The 23,533-nt window shown below is 44.3% G+C and overlaps 1 protein-coding gene across 2 annotated transcripts in view; it reads right to left on the reverse strand.

Annotated features, from left to right (window-relative positions):
* Positions 1-21,185, reverse strand: part of hsd17b12a (hydroxysteroid (17-beta) dehydrogenase 12a) — a 344,773-nt gene extending 323,588 nt beyond the window's left edge. For both annotated transcript variants that reach the window (XR_014569174.1, XM_083763629.1), the window contains exons 1-3: positions 20,813-21,185; positions 2,135-2,181; positions 1,323-1,398 (exon numbers count right to left, since the gene is read on the reverse strand). Coding sequence is in view for 1 of the 2 variants with exons in the window: in XM_083763629.1 (XP_083619755.1) it covers positions 1,323-1,398; positions 2,135-2,181; positions 20,813-20,990 (301 nt within the window). In the remaining variant the exon portion in view is untranslated. The remainder of the gene's footprint in view (positions 1-1,322; positions 1,399-2,134; positions 2,182-20,812) is intronic.
* Between the last annotated feature and the right edge of the window lie 2,348 nt (positions 21,186-23,533).

Genomic DNA, 23,533 nt, shown 5'->3' on the forward strand with positions numbered 1-23,533 from the left:
CAGTTTAGTGACCAGGATTACTGCATGTTTTTTGTGAGGGTACCTACCCTAGGGGACACGGGGAGAACATGCAAACTCCACACAGAAAGGCCCTTTCGCCAACCCCGCCTTCGGGTATGGGCACTGATGACGCGGAGGAGGAAATACGCCGCCAGCACCCACAGCGTCCCGAGCGGGAATCGAACCCAGGACCTTCTAGCTGTGAGGCGACAGCACTACCAACTGTGCCACCGTGCCCCCACAGCATAGCTTGTTTTCATGTTTTATCCTTCCATGCTGCCATCCGCAATGGCTTTTCAGCACTTATTTGAGGCGAAACCATCGGTAATCACCTACTTCCGGGAACACGGAAGCATTTTACGGGCGTACCCTAGATCTAGGCTTAAGGCCCACAACAGCTGAAACGGACCAGCATGGCCGCCAATTATTTTGTATTGATCTCCAAAACATGGATGTTTTGTATGATCACCTCAATTTGAGCCCAAGTCCAATACAAAGAGTTTTTGGGATCGTGTCCAGCCCGGGACCGGTAGATGGAAAATGAACGATGACCAACATAGGAAGCGAAGCGTTGCTTGATGACAATCGATGCCAAGAAACGGTAAAAATATTTTTTACAAACTAAGGGGTCGTCCGATTGAGTCACATTTATAGGTCATCCGATGTCGCCCGTGGCATGGAAACTGTTCACACAATCGGCGCTGGGATGCCTTCAAAATAGGAGCTCTGGGGTGCCGGAAAGACCCCCCCCCCCGGGAAACAATCCGGAAGATAACCGGAGAAATATTTTGTTAGTTTACCTTGGTCTCGAGTCTATTATATCGCTAGAAGCTCCAAAGCATTCATATTTTGAACGAGAGGCATGTTGAAGTCAGAAATGAAGCGTGTAGTATATCCATCAGATCAAAACCACGGAGAGCGCCCTGGATTAGGAGAGACGAGACATTCTTTCTGCCGCGCAGAAAGAATGTAAGCCATGTATGTAAGCTAATCGAATGCTAAGCTAATCGAACAGTAAGCCAATATGAAGGCAGAGCGAAGCGACAGGTGCCTGAGAGTATCAGTAAAAAAAAAAGAAAATAAATAAATCTGAATATTCTTCTACACACGTCCTATGTACGCGTCGATTGGGTTCCTTAGGATGTGTGGAGCCGTCCTACGGCCGACGGAAACGGTTAAAAATGAATACTAACACACTAACGCGAGGGAAAAGTGTGCAGTGCAGTGCTGTGCTACACACCTTCACTTAGAATCCCCCTCAACCGTGAGATGTGTTCCACAACGGCACACACACACACACACACACACACACACACACTTACCGAGTGACTTGGCCACGTCATCTAGCTTGTCCTGGGAGCGGCTGATCAACATCATGGCAAATCCTCGACGGGCCAGCTGCACACAAGAGAACACTGTTCAGTAACGGACCCAGGTCACATGCTTGTGGCAGACAGACACAACAACCTTGGTGTCTATATTGGTTTAACTTTATATAGCCTATATATAGACACCACAACGTCACATTTCTACAACTTTTGCCAAGTCAACATAGATGGGCTTTACCACAGCAGGTTTGTCAACCACATACAATGCCATACAGTATGTGACGGTCACCATAGTCTCTTTCAGAAACCCAGTTACGGGAATTAAAAATGTTCTTGAGTGAAAGTACAAAAGCATTGGCATCAAAACATACTTAAAAGTATGAAAAGTACTCACTATACAGAATGTCCTATTTCACTTGTAGATTGGCCATTTAAAAAATCTATATAGGGCCGTTTTGTAATAATAAAAAATCGACAGTATATGTAGTGGAGTAGAAGTAAAAAGTACTGGAAATACTAAAGTACAAATACCTCAAACTTGTACTTGTAAATGTGCTAAAGTTACTTTCCACTATTGCACTGTAGGGTTTAAGTAATTAAAACAGTTGTGTGTATCATGTGTTGTGCTCGTTTGTGTGTGGGTGTGTGCACATGTATTGATTAATAGGTACATTGACGTACAGTGCCATGTGAAACAAGTGCTGTGCTTGTGTGTGTGCGTGCATGGCTGTATGGGTGCGTGTAAAAATCACTGAGCTTTTACATGATGGAAATGAATAAATGAAAACGGGGTCTTGGTGGCTCACCTCCTCTGCGTAGGATTTCCCGATTCCATCTGTGGCTCCCGTTACAACTAGGGAGAGGGGGGGGGGGGGGGGGGGACAGCATTCTGTTAATGTATGTTCTCTTTTAAACACGTTTATATTTCAGTCATACATGCAAAAGTCCCATCATATAATGTTCAACTCAGTCCACTGACGTTATGACTTTAAAAAGGGAGTTGAAGAGAGTTCATTGTGGAGGATCTCGCAAACAAGTGGAACGATGCATGAGAATAATTAGCAACGTTATAGAGTAAAGAAATCAGTGGTTTTGAAAGAACATTTTGAAATGAAAACTGGAGAAAAAGAAAAAAAAGATTGACGCTAGCCTAGCTACACTTGTAAAGGTTTTAGGTTAAACGGCAGATTACAAGCTCACGCTGCGTTGCCATCGTACAGCTGGTAACATACCAACTAATATAACTCACGATGGAGCCACAAATTCAGAGCCGTTGCCAACAATATATTCCTGCACGTCACATTATATATGCTCCACCATTTTGACAAGTACAGTAAAAAAGCTGTAACAGCATAGACTCATTTCAGTCTCTACACGCTTCACTCAACTAGGGCAGTGGTTTTCAACCTTTTTCATACCAAGGTCCATTATTAAAAAAAAAAAAAAAAAAAAAGAAATCGGTGTTCGAGCCACGGACCACCATTTGATGAGATTTAGCCTCAGACCCAAAACTTTAAAAGTATTTTATTATCGTTACCACTGGTGGTCCCTGGACCACTGGTTGAGAACCACTGAACTAGAGAAATTGAAGACATGGTAGCCGTAGCCGCTGCAGAAAGAGTTTAAGAAAACTGCAACTTGGGAGCGGTGATGGAACCCCGGATGTATTGGTAGATGGAGATCTCCAATCAACTATATAGCGTTGCAGTCCCACCCCCTTTCAGAACGATGAGGGAACCAGTAAATATTTCCCCCATAAGACATTTCAAAAAGTATTTATTTAAAGACCTTAAAAGCCTCGGACAAAGCCAACAGCTGAGTTGACAAATCATGACAATAAACAATTTTTTTGGGGCGGAACAGATAATTAGAAAGACGGACAAAAAGGGCAGGGTACAACACTTTGTTGTTTTTCTTTCACCGACTTTGCAGCTCAACAAAAGCCAATTCCAAGTGTATGACGGAGGACATTTTCACGATAAATTAAAATATCCACGATACTATTATTGCGTTATTATCACAATAAATAATAACGATTATATCGCCCCATCCCTTCGATAAGAGATGGCATAGACAGATACAAATTCTACATGGAGAGATTAAATCGAGCTGGATTGTCACTACAAACGGAGACAGGTATAGGAGATGAGATGGTGTGTAGATTAAGCTAGAGCAAGACGGTGTAGATTAGATGGAGTTAGAACAATGATGACAGTGAACAAAGACAGTGATAGTCTTCTAGGCTCAGACAGACTTCAGCATTCACAAAGCACACCACAATACGTCATTAATAGTACACCATGCACAATTCCACATGTATTCCAGTCATCGACTGAATTATATAAAATAAATCATTATGTTTGTGGCCGCTTTAAGGCAACAGATAGCAGATTGAATGAAATAATTAGAATGAGTTGGAAAAGATAGTGTAGCTACCAGCTGGGCAAAGGGAGGAGAGACGTTCTTTTTAGAGAGAGATGTTCAAGAGAGAACCATTTTTAAACCAGAGCTGGTCGTCAACACCAGCCCCTCACTGACGGAGTGAGTGAACAGAATGACAGATGTTGGGTGGATAGAGATGCACGGTTGAAGAAAGGTGGAAAAAGAGAATTGATGGAGAACAAGGGAAGGGGATTGGGGGGGGGGGGGGTACACATGCAAAATGCACAAGTTCATCACGTGCACAAGCGCATCACGCTCAATGAAAGATTAATATGGATGGAAGCCATTCTCCGGCAGAGAAGTGGAGAGGGAGGGCGGCGGGGGTGGCAGAGAGATAGAAGGGGGGCGATGACGTACATGGAGGGGGATAGATAGAGAGGGAGGCGGGTGGAGGAGGAGGAGGAGGAGGAGGAGGGATCCTAAGGGCATCTAAAAATAGAACGGTAGTGAAGTGAGCGAATGTTCGAAGCAGAATGACAGTGGCTGTGGGAGAACGAGAGCAGCAGCAGCACAGTCAAAAAGGGAAAAAAAATGGTGGTTATATTTAAACACCCCCCCCCCCGCGCCTCCCCCCCGAGTTAAGAATGAAATGTTCTGTGCCACAAAAGATTCAATGGGAAGTGGGCTGTACCAACGCTGGCTCAGCCTGCAGATGGTGGGGCACAGTGGAGAGAGTGAAGCAGAGATTTCATTTAAGCTCCGGTCTCATAGGCATGACCATGCTTAACCACATGAACCTCTAGAATCCCAAATCCGTGTCATAATTAGGCAAACGGTAACACAAAGATGTCAAAAATACAACGAACTCACTGTTGTTGTGAGCAATAGAACCCCAATGGAAACGAGATCACGAAGACTTCTTCCGTTTCGAGTGACTAAGGTTTTGCATTTCTGTCTAACAACATATTCAATCAAGCATGTAAATCGACCGTCTTCGGTCAGGAGATTTGGTGGTGGTGTAGTGGGGAAAAAGGAGGGTGCTGCGTATAGACCCCAGGGGGACACCGGTCAACAGGGTTTAAGTGGTAAAAATAGAAATACAATGACCAAGTCAGTGTACTATTCCGAGACGTTAACATAGGCATAATCTCATTATATGCATAACAACGGTTACTGCTACCAACCTGTTCTCGTCAGCACACAATGTCATGTAGTGTATAAATTAAGCGATATTACACGAGAGGGTGTGCTCTACTGTCATTAACCCAGATCTAATTGTGAAAATGTGGCGCATATTCTTTCAGGGCGAACATTTTTAACTCATATCTTTGCTTCTGGGGGGGTCCCTGGAACAACATTCTGGGGGTCCTTGACATGAAAAAGGTTGAGCACCACAGACATAGAAACATAGGTCTTTCAGAAAGCCGTAATGGCGTGCCTGCGTTGCTGCGGGAACGAGCCGATAGGCGGCGTCCGTGGGCAGCGCAGAAGGCATAAGTGAATGCTAATGGCAATAAGTTTCAGTTGGGGACCCCAGTCTAGCCGTAGGCCCCAAGACCAATTAGTTTTGATTGGTTTATGACAGCTCTGCAGGTTGGCCTGCATTCTTCCCGACGTTCATATTTCAAGAAAGAAGACGGCTCAAACTGATGGAACAAAGTAAACCGAGAGACCGGCTGCACTGGACTGAGCACATTTCAGGCCATGATCCTGAAATGTGCCACGTAAATATTATATTACCATATGCAAAAGAAAAAAAGGGAAAAAAAGCATTCATATTTCAAAATAAACTTGTCTAATCGTTTCTTCTGATGTATAATTTTGGGCTGGTATAAGTCAGAGAGTATTGTCGGTATCAGCCACCTCTGGGAGATTGCTGAGGTGGAGCGCCTAGCACCTAGCATCAGCTCCCAGTACTTCCCGCACGACATCAAGCCTTGCTACTCATACGCCGATATGGTGGTGCCCGGGATCGAACCCATGACCTTGCGGGTTAAAAAGCGAGCTACATGGACAAACACATACACACACACAGACACATGGGCTGGGACATGACTCCTGATAGATGAGCTGGGCCAGGACTCCTTGATAGACTAGGGCTGAGACGTGATTAGATTTCACCATATTAGGCCAATTTCTTTTAACACTTATGATGCCTAGGACGTCCACACATGTCCTATCAAATAAAACCACGGGGTGCCTACCTTAGAGTATATTAATAGAGACGGCACTGGGAGGAAGCCCTGAGGCAAAATGGACATAGTGGCCCAATTTGGTATTGCAGCTCGAGCCAGCGCTGGGCCGTTGACCATCATTGAGCACGGTCATGTTATTGGGCCCATGACACGTGAACGCTATGTTTCATATGTGAATGCGCGCAAACGGCGCAATGATAGTCATATTTTAAATAGCAGATTACAGTGAGTAACAAAAACATGGTAGATCAAGTATGTTTGGCATTATAATTATATAGGGCTTATACATTTACATTTTTAGGCAAAATAAATCCTCAAAAAATGACTTGGGCCATTAGTTTAAGGTGACGACATGCAAGTCAACAGTTCAAAAAGGTAGTCGAGTATGTCGGGTTCACACATGTACTTAACTATTTCGAAGAATGCACGATCATGCATGTGCCAACAACCAATGTGCTCATGGGCTAGACTCAGTAACCCCACCATTTGAAGCTGGATGAGAAGAATGTGGAGCTACTGCATGCAAACATTTATAGGCTGCGTTTGCATGCGGCTTGGAACATTTCTTGGTGCTTTCAGGGAATCGGCAGCCATTTTTTGGTTCCAGTTCCAAACCAACTTTTAGGATTCTGAACCAATTCATTTTCAGTGGAAACGCTCTGATCTGGTTTAATATTAGGCAGGAAAAAAATGGGTTCGTTCAACTCCGGTGGAAAAGGGGCCCACTTGTGAACAGCAGCAAGAATAGCACTGAACAGGAGATGCATGGTTAAAACAAATGAGGAAAAAAAGATGTGCAACAGGAAGACATTTTCAAAGAGATGGAGTGAGAGGGTCTTAATGAATAGTCTCTTCAACTCTGTCCAATTGCCATTTAATTAATCTTTCAACCCCTACACCCTCAAACACACATCTGCATGATTTACTTATGAATGAATACTGACCATCTTCCAATTACATAATGGCACCGTTTTCTCAATAACTTTAGAGTGGGAGGGAAGAAGGGGGTGAGGGCTTTGGTACAGTGATCTGAAATCCTGTGTATTTAACACTGATGTAACCAACAGAGTTCACTTACCCTTTTTAATTGGGCAAGTTAAGTTGGGCAATTTAAGTTGGGAGAACTTGGGACATTCAATTTGAAATTGGTTGGTAGTTTGTAGGACACATTCTGATGCCAGGTCTGGATTTTATAATGGAATATGTATCCATTCACATCTGACACATAGCAACAGTGGCAATAAATGGAGGCAGAATGGAGGGGGGTAAAAAAAGGAATTCAAATCCCCCATTCAAGTTCCCCTGTAATGCACTCCAAAAGAACACCGTGTCCAAATATGCCCATTGTTAAAACAGACGCACACACGTACACACGTACACACGCACACACACACACACACAAGCAGGATTTAATTCCCCTCACGTGAGCAGAACATTATGTCTGTAAGACACACAGCCTGTAAAAGAAAAAGAAAAGAAAAAAAGGAGGCTACGCAAGCAAGCACATGAGCAACAGCACTGACAGTCCCGCACACCGACAATGAAAGGTGGAGGACGGTGCGGTAGACAGTTTAGGTGACTGTATAGATTATATTTTGCTGCATCTTTATGTAGTTTGTGTGGACGTGAGAATAACACACACTCTTTAGGCATTTCCATTCACCATTACCAGCCGTTTCTCTGGGTGAACACGATTTCCTTCATTTACAGCAGTTGAGTGTGACAAATAATCTAGCCTTCTATGCTGGCTCTACAAATGGCCAGATGGGGGCGCATGTGCAACGTGCAGTCGATGCTACTTAGTAGTCCCCCCCCCCTATTCCCTCTCCATCCCTCCCTAGCAGTAGAACAGTCCCTGCCACTGCCTAGCTCACTATTCCAAAGGTCTAAAAAAAGCAGCAAGTGGAGTAAAAATAGCCGAGAGCCTGCACTGCATCGTCTGGGAGCTGCCTGCTTGCCGCAGCACCTGAATACCAACAAGCCCACCGCTAACACACACACAGCCACCACAACAGCGAACTTCTTGCTGCAGCCTTCCTCACATCTCCACCTATATAGACCACAGACCAGGCAGAGCAAGGACACACACAGTGCTCTCAGTCACTCTCCAATTAAGATTCTCAGTGAGGAGGGACTGCGGACCTTGCATGCCCCTCGCTCATTATGCACGGTTATGTAATCTGTCGCACCCCTCACTCCGCTGTCAACCATGGGCCCCTCCCACCACAGAAAAAGAAACGCCAATCCCCCTCCCCTCCTTCTACACATTTCTTTACACACACACACACACACACACACACACACACACAGCTGGGGCGCAAAGTCGTATGGGCAAATTGAAAGTTGACAAAAATGCAGCTTGATGGGGTGAGGGAGAAGAAATAAGGATAGGAGGGGGTCAAATTAGATAGAGAGAAAGGAGAGAGAGAGTGAGGTATTTAAGAACTGCCTAATATAGAAGTATTAAATCTATATTTGGGCACAGGGCAATAAAAAAGCCTCGTTCAAGTCACATGCCTGACCATTGAACGAAAAATCAATGGTTTACATCACCTCAACTATGAGGGTATAAGGTGGGTTTTAAAGAGGACATTGAAGATGTGCAGCCATGTCTTCCCTCCTCGCTCTCTACCTTTCTTGGAGTCAGGTGTGTCAAGGCACAATTAATAGTACATACTAGGCCCAGGCCGTAGCGTAACGGTCTGGGCACCGGACTGGTGATCCAGTCGCAGTGTGCCGCGGGTTCGACTCCCGGACCCGACACGGCCTTTACTGCATGTCATCCCCCCATCTCTCTCCCGTTTCCTGTCAGCCTACTGTCTGTCCCTTCAAAAATCAATAAAAGGCGTAAGCCGCAAAAAGAAAATCTTAAAAAAAAAAAAAAAAAGTACATACTATACATAACACGCATCCCAGGGAATTTTTCATAAGGAGTGCCACCTGCCACGCAGATTTTACTCTGAAAAGCCCTGCCTTCCATTAGGCTGTAATTTTCCCTTAGGCATAATTTTCCCTTAGTACCACATGCTCACTTGTCTTATGTCTCTCTAGAAGTGTCAATATTCCAAACGAGGTGCTTGCTGAAGTAGAAGTGAGCACAGAACATCGGCGTTAGAACAAAACAACATTGCATGGATGCACCTGGGACGCATCCTCAGTGATGTATCCCAAGGTCCTCTGGGTTTCGGGTCTCTCAACATCATACCCCTCACTCGGGTGACCCAGCCGGGGGTGATCAAGTCCTGACTTACGTCCCAGTAGCTACCCTCGATCAGTCCCATTAGGGAAAAAACACAATCTGCTGCCGGTACTGGGCGGGCCATCCTGCGAGTGGAGGGACTAGGCACTGGGGGTTGACTCCTGGTCGGGCACCTCCTGGTCCACTCCTGCTCTCACCAGGTTATAATCAAAATTCAAAACCATGGAGAGTGCCATAGATTTAGAGTTATGAGCAACTTTCAGCCTTTTGTGCATGCGCAAAACCATGAAGGAAAAAAAAAAAGTTTTATAAAAATGGTTTGATATCAATAAAAAGGACGTCTATACACGTCCAAGGCACCCCGTGGTTTTGATTCTAAAGAAAGACTAATATACACGTCATTGGCAGTGTTAAGTAGTGTTACGTCAAGTGGGTTAAACTCAAATTTTATGAAGTGTGCTCAGACACAGCAACTGATTGATGCAGCCAAGTGTCAGTGTGACAACATCAGTGAATAGGATATGCCTCTTGAACCCCAGCATCCCTGTGATTGGTGCGGAGGGACGCAGTCACCAAAAATAGACGATCTACAAGCTCACAACACATCGCACTGCAAGAATTTGGAGTAGATCGAAAAAACTGCACCAACTACAGTGCACCTCATTTGTTGAAAATGAGTTGAGGGTTTAAGTGGTTCAAACATTATCTTAGCTTCACATGAAAGAAAATCATCGTAACCAACCACCATATGCAGTTTCTCTGCAAATTACACCAGGTCAAGTATTGATTATATTGAGTCCATAATGTTGCGTCAACTGCATTGCATGTTGCAACAATAGAGGACATAGGGCTGGGCCCCTCGGTCTCCCGCATGGAAAGCAAACAACCACTAATCCAAAGGCAATTGCCTATGGCTCGGGGGAAGATATTACACTTTTGAGGCCATCAGACTGGGGCTGTGAGCCGCTCTGCTACACACCATTAGCCATAAGACATAACATCAATATCACATACCTAAATACACCTAAAGAGCTGCAGGCCGATAACTACAGTACCCAGTACTACTGCAAGTATGCTAGCATGCTTTTAGGTATGCTGGGTATCTTTACGTATGCTACTGTAAAAGTAGCATACGTAAAGATACCCAGCATACCTAAAGGCATGCATGAAGACAACCCAAAACCGCAGGATGTTTAAAAGGACTTTATTAAAAGATGAGTGTTGATTTTCATATACTGCTTTCTTTCGTTTTAGCATTTGACAGGGTGCGAGGGCATTCGGGCAACTGGTCAAATATGTATTTAGCAGCAAATGAAAACTATTTTACACACATTCAACCTTGGTTGAAAATTTAAATTAAAAAAGGAGAAAAGATTGTGAGAAGAAAGTAAGAACAATAGAGATCTGAGCCGTCTTCAGGTTCAGGATAAAGTTAACCGCAAAAAGGAGAAGTATGTACACTACATTTCAGCCACTTGGAGTGAGCTTCATCAGGCATTGGATGTGAATGTTGTGAATATAAAGTGCATTATTGGGAGCTTATTGTCCAGTGTGTTAACCACCTGAACTCTAGTGTCTCAATTGTGGGCATGTTAGCGAAGAGAAGGCAAGCATTCATCGAAAATAGCAGATCTACACGACGTGTTGTGAGCATATAGATGGCCCACTTTCAGTGAAGAGATTTGGTTTACAGAGGGACAAGGAGGGGACCATGAATGAATTCCCCCGCAGAACCCAACAGTTGTTGAGGCTAGAGCTGGGGCGGCATTGATTGTTTTGTTATCGCAGTAATAAATCACCATTTACCGACGGTATGGCAGTATTGCAGTTATTGCACCAAGCTCTAGTTGTGGCACAAGACGACTCTGCTTTGCCGGACACTGCCACAGGTGACAGGTCATTTTGGATATTCTTCTGCGGAGTCTACCCTGCCCATCAAGAGGAACTACAAGACCACTCACATTTCCAGATGTTCCGAGTAGGGACAGGATTCACTGGGAATGAACTTGGTGTGGCTATGAGCAAAAGAGACAAGTGGAAGCAGCCTGTGTCGCAGATTTCGAGGGCACTCGAACGATGAATAAAGTACAATAAAACAAACCTCTGATGGCTCTCTCACACTAGAAGACAAACTCAAAACACCCTGACCACACACGTGGTGCACTGTGCATCTGGCTAAATGATTCTAAACTGATGCATGTTCGAGTCCCGTTCATGACGGCCTTTGCTGCATGTCTCTCCCCTTCTCTCTCTCTCTCTCTCCCTCTGTCCTGTCCGTCTTCACTGTAACTAACAATAAAGGCAAAAAAGAAAAAAACAGACCCCCTTATGAAACCTTGAGAAAGAAATCTACACAAACCGATACCTAAATGTAGGCTATGTGTCAGCAGATACCACTCACTGAACAAAGAGCTTTTTGACTGACAAGATGGACGACAACCAGGGGAAGACGTCACTCACTTTAACGATGGATGGCTTTCCAAATATGTTGGCGACACGTGACTATGTGAAGTTACACCACCACCAGCGAGACAACTACAGTACATAACGACCGCCAGGGATTCCTGCAGTGTAGACCTTTTTTCCCTGGGGGGAGGGGGGGGGGGGGGGGGGGGCGCGCTTGGCTAAAATCTTTAGCCCCTAGCCTAGCCAAACATGTCTGGTGAAAATGAAAGGACGCATTAAACCAACCACAAGCAATCATCTTTTTCATATAATTATGAACTTTGTTGCATCTTAGTTTGTAGCCTCATTACCCTGTATTCTGAGGGTTTTACTTTCCAAGAAGTAGTGCATATGCATATATATCATATCCATATACCTATACTATATCCATGTAAATAGGTTTTCAATGTAATGGGTCCCGGGTGGTCTTTTAGATGGGTCCCAGGGACGTTTTAGGAGTCCTACTTCAACGACTTCAAGAGTACAGTACCGAGTACAGTATTGCAGCCCAGGACCCCCGGAGGGTGACATGATTTTGTCCTCTCAATTTAGTGAGTCTAAGGATGCAGGCTATTTGCATCACTTCATATAGAATGTACATTAGTGGTTCTCAATCTAGGACTGGGACCCATTTGAATGACCACCTGTGGGTCTGTTCAGCTAGCCTGGAACTCACCTATGCTTTTTATAGCATAGGCAGCTCCCGGCAGGGGAGAAACTATGCGCAGCTGCGCGACATGAGACTAATTACTTAGAGCAGAGGAGCGTGTGTGTGTACATGTGTGCGTGTGTATGTCAATTTTACAAAGGTGCAGACGATCAGAAATCAGCAGAGAGTGAGCAATGTTTGCCTACTCTATGCCGAATTGAAGTGGACTCAAACCCAGACTTTTTTTTCCTCCCTGGAAATAAAAACGTCTGGGTTTCCGAGGCTACTGTTCAGCTAGCTATATGCAAATTTCACGTGAATCAATTAAAATGTATCTAATCAATGAACCCTACCTCTAACCAAAGCTTTTTCCTGCAGGAACACTTATTAAGAACATCAGATTCATTTACTGTACTGTATTTGTGCACATAATCATGTACCTTTATTGATCCAGACGTAAATTCAGGGGGAGGGGGGTTAAGGCAACTGCAGATTTTTTTCTCTCCCTTTCTTCTTTACCCAGCATTCCTTGCTCTGGCACGTGTCCTAGAGCACGTTCATGACATGAAAGGCCTCGTTCTCACTCTGTGCACACACATACACACACACACACGCCTAGAGAGAAGACCCTGCATTACACACCGAGCAACACGTTTCATTCACATGTCTGCATGTCGCTTTACCATGAATGGACTGCAGCGTCGATTCACGAAAATAAGTCAATGACACCATGAATTCGTCCTCAGATTTGTGTACGGGGGCGGGGTGGTGGGGGCAGAGGAGGAAGAGCCACAAACAACAAATGCCCAAACCTTGTGGGTTATCAAAATACATTGATTTGTAAAGCAATCAATCTACAGTACGTTTCAATGATAAAAATGCAGCAATGCTTCATGTTCAGTGAAATGCTTGCTTCTCTTATGCCTAACTTTAAAGCTTGTTGCCTTCAGATGCGTTTGCAGGGAGGCTTTTTTATTCTTTTAAGTCGTCAGTGACAGTGTGCTATTTAACACTGGGGGATGCCGCCTTGACTCATTGGAGTTCCAGTCTCGCCCACTAGGGGTCCCATGTATTGAGGGAAAGCCACTCTCTTTGGCAACAGGAGTTCCTCAGTAAATCCTGCAGCTGTAACCGCACACTTCTACTCAGCAGCTCAACACCACACCCCTTTTGGTGTTAACTTTATGTTATGCTTTAGCTATTGAAAAATAGCAGATCTACAAGCTCATAGCGCGCCACCAAGTGGCGCGCTACGAGCTTGTAGGTCTGCTATTTAAAAAAAACGAAGAAACACTTGCATAGAAACATAGCTTTTTCAGAAAACTGTCAGGATGTAGAAGGCATTTTTATAATCTGATCTCAGGTCAAAATGGGTTAAAAGGAGCACTTTACCCATGTTCAACCTTGTCTTCACTCTTCAGTTTTGTTCCCCACAAAATACTTATAAGATTGGACAATTTCCATCTAGGCCCTTCCGAACCGTCTCTCCTGCTCTGAGATACATCCTCATTTTATTTAACTCACGACCATGATCACATGGTATGGAGCACAGATTCATGAATAGTATACAATAAAAAGTATACAATACAATACTATACATACTCCGATCTACACGTGTTGAGCAGTGGTAAAAAGTAATTAAGTAGTACATTTAAGTACTGTACTTAAGTACAATTTTGAGGTATTTGTACTTTAGAGTAATTCCAATTTTCTGTACTTTTACTTCTACTCAACTACATCTCGGATCCAAATGCTCAGAATGCGTTGCGTTGTGTCCTTGTAGATCTGCTGTTTTCAAAAGATTGAAGTTGAAATGGGACATGCTGCACAATTTAGGCTACTTTTGGTAGTTTAAGTAGTAGTATTTTGATGCCAATACTTTTGTACATTTTGAATTCGGGACTTTTACTTCCACCACTGCTTTTGAGCTTGTAGATCTGGGGGTTCCTTTTATTATTATTTATGCGCCATGAGGATGCCAGACTTACCCCCTCAGTTTAAGTTTCATGTACAATTGTTTTATTATATAAAAATGTGTCCCCTTGAAATTTTCAGCTGCCCCCCTCAGTCATTTCATCCTGGAGCTGAGCCCGTGTTCGCCTATTATAACAGTCATGTGGTTAACTTCAGGCAGATGCCCATGCATGCAGTGCCCACGGAAACACAAGTGGCAAGTCACTTCCAACTCCTGCAGGACACACTCAAACTCAATCAAGTCAACCATGTAGGGGGCAGGGCTAAGAGAAACGTGTCTTATGGTAGGGGAGGGGGGAATCATTAAAAAAAAATCACTTAATTTATTTAACTCATTTAATGTGGCTAGCTGTTAGCATAAATCCCAGTTCCAGGTGCAACCATACACGTTCACTTTAAAAGTCCGAGTTTTCCGGCCCCGCACACACACTCGAGTAGCATTGGAACAAGTACACACCGTTTACCTTTCGTCAGAAGCTTTTACATGGCGGGAGAATCACGGTACAAAAGGCACAAATTAAATCAGAAATTTTGATGGCAGAAGATCCACCAAGGACAGCTCTCCTGGAGTCCGACTTTGAACACCGTGTAAAGCAGTTGGAAAGATGTTTGAAAATCCTCCTTTCAACTGCTTTACACGGTGTTCACTAGGGCTGCAACTAACGATTAATTTCATAATCGATTCATCGGCCGATTATTTAAACGATGAATCGATTAATCGGATTATGGCACCTTTTTGCAATCACTTAAAAAAATTAGCTTCAAATTATTTTAGGCATGTTGTAACTAACAATAAAGACAATAAAAATGAATACTCATTCAAAATTAATATTTTACCCCCTTTTTTATCCAATTTGATTTCATTGCCATTCCTACTTGTAATGATACTGTAATCTGTAATGTTGACCGTGTATAGCTGACTGTCTCTTTCCATTTCTATCTCTGGGACCCCAATTTTTATTTTTTTATTTCTATGGTAAAATCAATTGTGAGTCCATTTGGTTCCATTTTTGCACTCTCTGTTACAGACCCTTTAGGGTCCACTTGGTTTACTTATATAAATGCACCATTTACTTCCTAACTATCTATAATGTAGCTGGAACTCCTACTATGAGAACCACTGTCCTACACAGTCTGTGTGGACACGCATGCACGCACACAGTCACACACACACACACACACACACACACACACACACACACACAAGTTACAAGTATAGCTAGCTGATAGGGGAAACCGTTCTTATAGCAGCCATATTGGCATGTTCTCTAGGGTCTAGGCTCTAGTATCACATATTGCTAAAGTTAAACAGCACTGAATAAATCATTAAGCAAAAACGTTCACTTCACGGAGATTTTTGCCCTGTGCCCACTTCAATGCGCTGCTGTGATTACACAGGTGGAACAAATGAGGAGCTAACGATCGTTAGCAAGCTACACTACACTACAAGCTATAGTGCTCGTCGTAGACAGCCTGCAAGCTCACAGATTCAGACATTGTGGAGCATTTTGTCATAAGACAAACAAATATGGACAGTGGCCGTGCTCACAAATGCCATGTTTTGGGACCTGTTTGGGGCATTTTGCAAGCAGATCATCGCAGCCACAGAGCTGACGCTCTCCCTCTGTGTGTGTGTGTGTGTGTGTGTGTGTGGGGGAGACTGAAGTTAGTTGGGAGAGAGAGGGGTAGATGCGGACCGGGCGCTCTGGTCACGTTCAAGACAATATTGTGGGTGCGTTTGGAAATGCACACCGGGAGCGCACTCGCCTATTAGTTTGCATTGCACAGTGCGCTCAGTGCGCTATTTCCGAACGCGCCCTGTGTTGTGTTTATACCGACCCGTTGCATATTGTTCGTTCAGCCTAGTGCCGTTACGGAACGGTAAAAAGAAAGCAGCTTTACTACATTTTAATGTTGTAAAACACCCGCGATAATAATCGATAAGATAATTCGTTGGCAACGAATTTAATTATCGATTTTTATCGATTTAATCGATTCGTTGTTGCAGCCTTAGTGTTCACCTCTCTTTATACAGGCTGCCTAAAAAGCTGAATAACTCGAAAACTACGGAGCTCTCCATGGTTTGGATAACACGAGCAATGTTCAGAGGTCTTTGCTGATTATTAGGTGATCTATCGGAACATTGGCACTTTCTAGAGCAAGGATGGCTTCATTTTAGCTCGCTAGCATTGACGCTATTTATTTAGCATCTAAGATGGCCGCCCAAACAGGATGCGAATCCAGGCTGTGTCACACTACAAACGGCTCTGCGTCCACCAGGTGGCAGTACGACACCAGTCCCAGGAAATTAATCCCAATGCATTTTTCCCATAGACATTTCAAAAAGTATTTATTTAAAGACCTTTTAAGCGTCGTACAAAGCCAACTCGAGTCGTGACAAATCATGACAAACAAACAATATTTTGGACCAAACTAATAATTACAAAGAAGAAAAACAAAAAAAAAGTGGTGTAACCTGCAGTCTTTGTTTGGCCCAAAACAGTGTTTATTGTCATGATTTGTCACGACAAGAGTTGGCTTTGTCCGCGGCGTAAATGTCTTTAAATAAATACTTTCTAAAAAGTCTGAAAATGAGGGGTCTCACGAGGGGGCGGGACTGCGCTCTATAGAGCAGGGTTTTCAACTGATTGTGAACCAGCTAGGGACCACCACCTTGACTAAGAATCAACCTGGGGAACACTGTTGTGTTGGGATATTGACTAAGATTAGTGCTTTCGCAACACTTGCTATGCATGCATACCATGTCTATTAGTGATGCACGGGCTGGCTTCATTTCATAACCCGCCCGTCCCACCCCACCCCACAAAACAATATATTAATCAACGACTCGCCCATTCCGCAAAAACAAAAAGTAGCCTAGCGACCAGCTTTTCAACACCCAGCAAGTCTAGTCCAGTCAATTGCTTTGGAGAGAGGGGAGGGTCGTGCAGAGGGAATGAGAGCTCGTTATGAGAGAGAGAGAGAGAGAGAGAGAGAGAGGTGATGTCGTCCCCCTTTCCTGTGTGAGTCGTAACAAATTATTTGAATAAACAGTAAAACACCCAAATTAGCCTCTCTACAAGGAGTACAAGCTCACAACACGTCGCCTGTGACGCGTTGTGAGCGGGAATCGCCTCATATAAGAACTGTGTTTGAAAAATAAACATGTCATCCCGGCCGTTTCACTCATATGGATATGAAGAATCAACTGACTGAGAGAAAACGCTAATGTTACTGCTTCTGAATTAGTTACATTTTCACTAGAAACAGACCATCATATATGAGTGACTGACTGTCGCAAACAATACAGACACACCCTGACAATAACGCTGAGACAGCTTGTTTATTTTTGGACCACTATGCTTATATGAGACGATTTTAAGATGACCCCATGTTATTCTCCATAGAGAAATTACTTCCAGAACCAGGCAGAAGCAGGGGATGAGTGAGTGAAGTCAGGACTTCGGTGCTCTATTGAATTCCAACTACCTTTTGTGTTATTTCTTAACCTCAAGACATCCCAGTAACTGAGAACATTGACACACTTCCACAGAACAGTGCACAAAAGTTTAGCACACACACACACAAATGTAATAGGTTAAATATCATTTAACCCATTAAATTATTGCAAAGTGCAGACTTAGTTCCTTTCTGAACCCTCGATTAAGCTTTTCTTAAGTTCGGACATACAGATGTACATACCCTCACGCCGTGCTTGAGTGTTGGTGAGATGTTTCAAAGATGCATAAAGCGGCTATAGGAGACAACGGAAACGTGGGAAAAATCGCATTAAGCGCCGATGCCGTTAAGTATTTTTAATCTTTTTTTTAAGTTTTGGCTGCTCTGAAATTCTCTCTTCCTCACTTCCCATGTCCTGCCTCCCACGACACAAGAGCATTATAAACCTCCTGCATGTACGTGAATGGAGGGTATGTACATCTGTCTGCCTCCCATGGAGAGTGGAATAAGCACTCAGGGACCCTGGGGTAAGAGACGTCTGAACTTCAGAAAAGCTTAACAGAGGGTTAATCCGAAAGGGGCCAAGTGCAGACCCAAATTGGACAGTACTGGGAGTCTGGGACTAAACTAAAACTATCAGATAAATGAATAAATAAAAGGTCCATCTGATAGATCATGGTCCATCATTTGTAGAGTTATAAAAGCATAGATTAGCAGCAAGCCAAATTCAAGTTTAGTTTGGGTTATTAATACAATATTAGTCTAAACATCATAAATCAATGTGTTTCACTCTCCAGTCTCCACATGAAGTCACCGATGCCACCAAAAGCGTGCACGTGTGTGTGGTCGCGGCATTGCGCCATGCATGCACCCGCCCGCTAGACCTGCATATCAGGATACACCAGAACCAAGTAAACCTGAGACGGCCTCCTTGCCACATCTCTGCTCCCCGCCTCCCCTATGCAAGCACCCGTCAGCCGTCCGCCACAAACGATACTGTCGTTAGGCAACCGAATGAACACACTGCACAGTGCACACATGAACAGCCCAGCACGAAGGACGAGACAAACCTGTTAACCAGCAAGACAGTCGCGTCAAGGAGTGGCCAATTCTAGCCCTGTAAACATGACTCTCGTATTCATACGAGAGTCATGACGCAACTTCACCCTGGTTTTTGCAGACGCTACATTTACAAATAATTAAAATATATAAACATTCGCATTTCAAATATAAAGTACTCACAAAGTGTCCCACGGGTGTTAGCTAGTAGCAGCGCCAGCGATTAGAATTTCTGCATCCCGCGTTGTTTAATAAAAAGCATTTTTATCCGAGGTGTTATTTTGCCATTGGCTTTCAACTACGCGCCCCTATCGGTCGGGAGGAGGGTGGCACTCGGTGTGTTCGATATAGGTACGCTGACCGCCCTGCCAATACAGACTAATAGGCGAGTGCGCTCCCGGTGTGCAACTGTGGATTTCCCAAACGAACCCCGTTTGAAAAAAGTAGCCGGAGAGATCGGACAAAAATGCTTTTTATTAAACAACGCGGGACGCAGCAATTCTAATCGCTCGCGCTGCTACTAACTAACACCCGTGGGACACTTTGTGAGTACTTTATATTTGAAATCTGAATGTTTATATATACGAAAATCTTGTAAATGCAGCGACTGCAAAAAACAGGGCAAAGTTACTGCATGACTGTCATGATAATTATCATGGCAGTCATGTTCCAGGGCTAGGCCAATTCATTCCATCCACAGACAAAGTTGAGTTCAAGTGCTCAAAAGAAACGTTTGCGCAAGTGTTTAGAATAGCCATTTAGAATAGACTATAGTCAGTTAACTTTTAACAAAGACAAATAGGTGGCTTTGCCTTAAACTTGCAGAGAAAAGATATGCTTTGAGGCGCTTATAGTCAAGTTACCAATCTAGAAGGGAAGCAAGCATGGGGTCCATTCACAATTCCTGCTGCCTGTGACCAAAGGATGACTAAGTGAAGCAATGAGCAAAAGCGCATGACTCACTCACCGGTGTGCGTGAGTGCGCGCGCGCACCTAAAAACATCCCACACAGATACAAAAACCGAAAGAGTGAATAGGCTAGGCTCATTTAACAATCATTGATTGACGTTTTTGCATATGAATGTAGTGAAGGATCATAAGGATGGCGATTTCAGCCAATTCGGATGATTGAAAATGATGCAAAAGGGGATTGCGCAGCAAGAAACTGAGCGCGTCTCCTCCACACGCAGCCAGCAGTATAGGGCTAGCTAGATTCTCAGAGGAAAGGAGACCGGAGGAGAGAGAGAAGTGGGTCAAGCTTCACCAGGGCGACTCCGATCAGACACTTCTCAGAACATGCTGCTGGTAGCCAACAAGATTTAAGTGCCCCTAAATGTCTACATTTTAAGACCCCATCATCAAAAACATTTGAGGCTTTGTCTGATAACATGACAGACTACTCTGAAAGACCCGGAAAATCTGAACAAAAACCCCATTACCTGCACCCCTAACAAGACATAATGTTCCAAAATGATGTTTCAGACTACTGAATATCACAAAGAAATGAAAGTGGCGTAAACTACAGTCGAATATGCTGCATTCGTGTGGAGGTGGAAAGCAGGAATTAAATCTAAATGTAGGTCACGTCTTAATTGGACATGCATGCAGGTTTGGCCCACATCAGACATCATGCGGCTGGGCTGATGTGGTTGATTCAGTAACACATAGGCTACTGCTCTTTTTAATTCAAAGTGCGCATAGCCTGCGCAATTTGGCTGACGGCTCCCCCCTCCCTCCCTCCCTCCACATTATAGGGCATCAGTCCTACCAATAAATAAATAAAATGTGGGTGAACAATATTCATTATTTGGAGCCAGTCCGGATTTTAAACAAGAAACAAATCAAACTAATTGGGCTAATAAGGAGCCACTATCTCGCCAATCAGTCTGCTTACCTGTGACTATTATGTAAGACCGCCCCCACCACGAATGAAGACACAAAATGGTCCAGAAAGTCGCTTTTTGCCATTAACTTTTCCAATAAAAAAAGATTTTGACGTCTAGTAGTTTTTGAGCTCCCAGTCCCCCCTCCCTCCTCGTGACATGAAATGCGTTGTGTGTGTGTGTGTGTGTGTGTGTGTGTGTGTGTGTGTGTGTGTGTGTCGCTGTTAAAACCAACTTACCTGCCCATTTGCCAAGCTTTGGGGTGAGAAGCTGCCCGTTTCCCAGGACCCAAATCCTAATGCCCGAGAGTACTTTGTAGATGATGGCCAACAACAGACAGGCCACGGTGACGGTGCCGACCCAGAAGAGTGGCGTCTCTGCCATGAGAAGCATGTCCCCAATGTTAATCGAATGCATGGCAGCTGGTGGTGGTGGTGGTGGAGGAGCGGTGACTCTTGCGCGCGCGTGTGTGTGTGTGTGTGTGTGTGTGTGTGTGTGTAGACCTCCAAAATGTTAGGCTCTTCCAAAAATGTTAGGCTCTAATTTCCAAGCCACACTGTGAGACAGTCCCTTTATAAAGGAGGTTGTAGCAGCATCACACACACACCGACTCCCCACCACAACTCACCCAACACTAGTCTGGCCTGTTTTTAAGGGCCCCGCCCACCTCCTACTCCTAGCAGCCGCCGAACGAACCCTCCCCCGCACGCCATTGGCTGCGATCCCCGTCCGTCATCGGATACCCCCTCCCGCCGTTTGGCGCATTGACACGTCAGTCACAGATGGCTCCCCTCCCCTCATTCACTGTTTCTCTATGAAAAGAAGGGTGGGTCGGAACGGACTGAGTGACGATTGGTCCGTTGTTACGGGAGCTCCCATCCGGCACTCGCCATTGGCTCTCTTCTGAGCAGGTTAGTTCGTTTTTTCGCTGTGAGATTACGAAACCTTGCGATACCCCCCAAAGAACTGCACCACTTTATGAATGAAACAGTGCTCTCGTTGGTGGACACAGTGCATGTCGTCCCGCCCACTGGATGCAGCCTGTTGGCTAAAGCGAGGTGTCAGTCATCGCCATCAGTAAGCTCTCACCTTGGCCATGACTCACTCCGCTATTTTAGGTATTCTGTCTGGAATCAAATCATGATATTATAGCCTACTAAAAGAACATCCATGGTGGGGTGAAGAAGCACGCAAGGCAGACACCAAGTCCCACTCCCCAGTGCCATTATATTATCGTCCGTTAATTTGTTTCCATGCAATCTCAGAGTCTATACAGACATTGATTGTACACACAGTACACTAAAAACGCACAAACGTCAAAAAGGCAACCAAACTACAAACCCCAGCAACCCTCCGCAGTGCGGAAAACTCGCGAGACCTTAAAGCAGGGGGCAGGGCTGTGCGTGCGAGGTGCGAGTTACATAAAAGCAGAGATCCATGTGATTTTAAACCGTTTATTTCAGTAACAGTCAGAAACTAAACATGAAATTCAGAAAATCTGAAGCGTTCTTACTCAAAGTAAAGCCTGTCATATAATTGACAGGTTTCCCAGAGTATGAAACTGTTTTATGCCTCAGCACTGTCTGCAATTGTAATTAAAGGAACACTTCACCACTTTTAAACCTGGCACAATTTTCTACTCAGTCTGTGTCTCATAGGAGGGCTGAGGCAGTTCAGAAACCTGTCCACCAGTGACATCATCGTTAGAAGGCAGATGGTTTTTATTTTACAAAAATGTAATTTATTTTATTATTGTGAGAACGATGGCTTCCATTTTCACATTGCACCTTTTCAGAACTAGAAAGCCTTCAGTTCTATTAGCTTGGATTCCCCATTGATGATGTCACTGGTGGACGGGTTTCTGAACTGACCACAGCCCTCCTATAGCCCCTTTCGGAACCCTCGGTTACCTTTTCTGAATTTTGGACGCGGTACCCTAGGGTCCCTCGTAGCTTATTCCACCCTCCATAGGATGCAGTTTTACCCACTGGCTGTTCACGGACACCTGCTCGGTCGCTTGAGTGTTGGTGAGATGTTTCAAAGATGCATACAACAGCTTTAGGAGACCGCCGCAAAGTGTGCGAAACGGCATTAACCACCGTTGCCGTTAAGCTTTTTTTTTAACGTTTAGCTTCGCTGAAATTCTCTCTTCCTCACTTCCCATGTCCCGCCTCCCACAACACAACAGCATTATAAACATCCTGCATGTACGCGGTCGGCCAATCAGAGGCAGTAACTAGGACGTGCAGCAAGCCAGTCGCCGCTCGGGAGGCGGTACAATGCGACGTCAACAAGGAAGTCAAGGAAGTAACAGCGCCTTCGCCATATTTGGCGGCTACCGATAGTAGAAGAAGAGATTGCACAGAATTTTGCCGTTTAGCTGCTTTTTTGGCATCCCAAGTTGTTGGAAGCCTCTATAAGCCTCTTACAACCAAACTGCCGAAGACAAACACAAGTAGATTGCACCTGTAGCCTAGCTCTATGATGGTCTGAAGGAGCGGCTGGTATTTAATGACTCTGGTCAAAAAGTCTTCCTCTAAGCTAGAATCAAAGGTGCAGGCCACTTCAAGAATAACAACTGATCTGTTCTCTGGTGTGTTAGCACTTAATCACATTTAATGTGTTAAGTGAGTTACAGTGCATGTACCAGTGTGTGGCCTGCATGCTGTATTGGTTAGTGGTTTATGGATCAACACAGATGTTGTAGTCCTGTAACACAACAATTTCAGGGTTTTCGGTACAGAGTTGAAACATGGAAGGTTTGACACAGAATGTTTGTGCATTCTCACAGACAGTGTAAAATGTTTAGATATGTCCATTGTTATGAGATCAACTATTCTGTCGTGGCGTGCTATGTAAAGCCCTTTATAGGCATAACAGCCATTCAGAACGTATAGGCTACGTAGGCTACTTGTGCACTAATTGTAACTTTAAGAGACTGACAGGCAGCCATGTTACAA

Source organism: Protomyctophum parallelum, assembly GCF_964188405.1.
Source record: "Protomyctophum parallelum genome assembly, chromosome: 4".
In the NCBI taxonomy this organism is placed as follows: domain Eukaryota; kingdom Metazoa; phylum Chordata; class Actinopteri; order Myctophiformes; family Myctophidae; genus Protomyctophum; species Protomyctophum parallelum.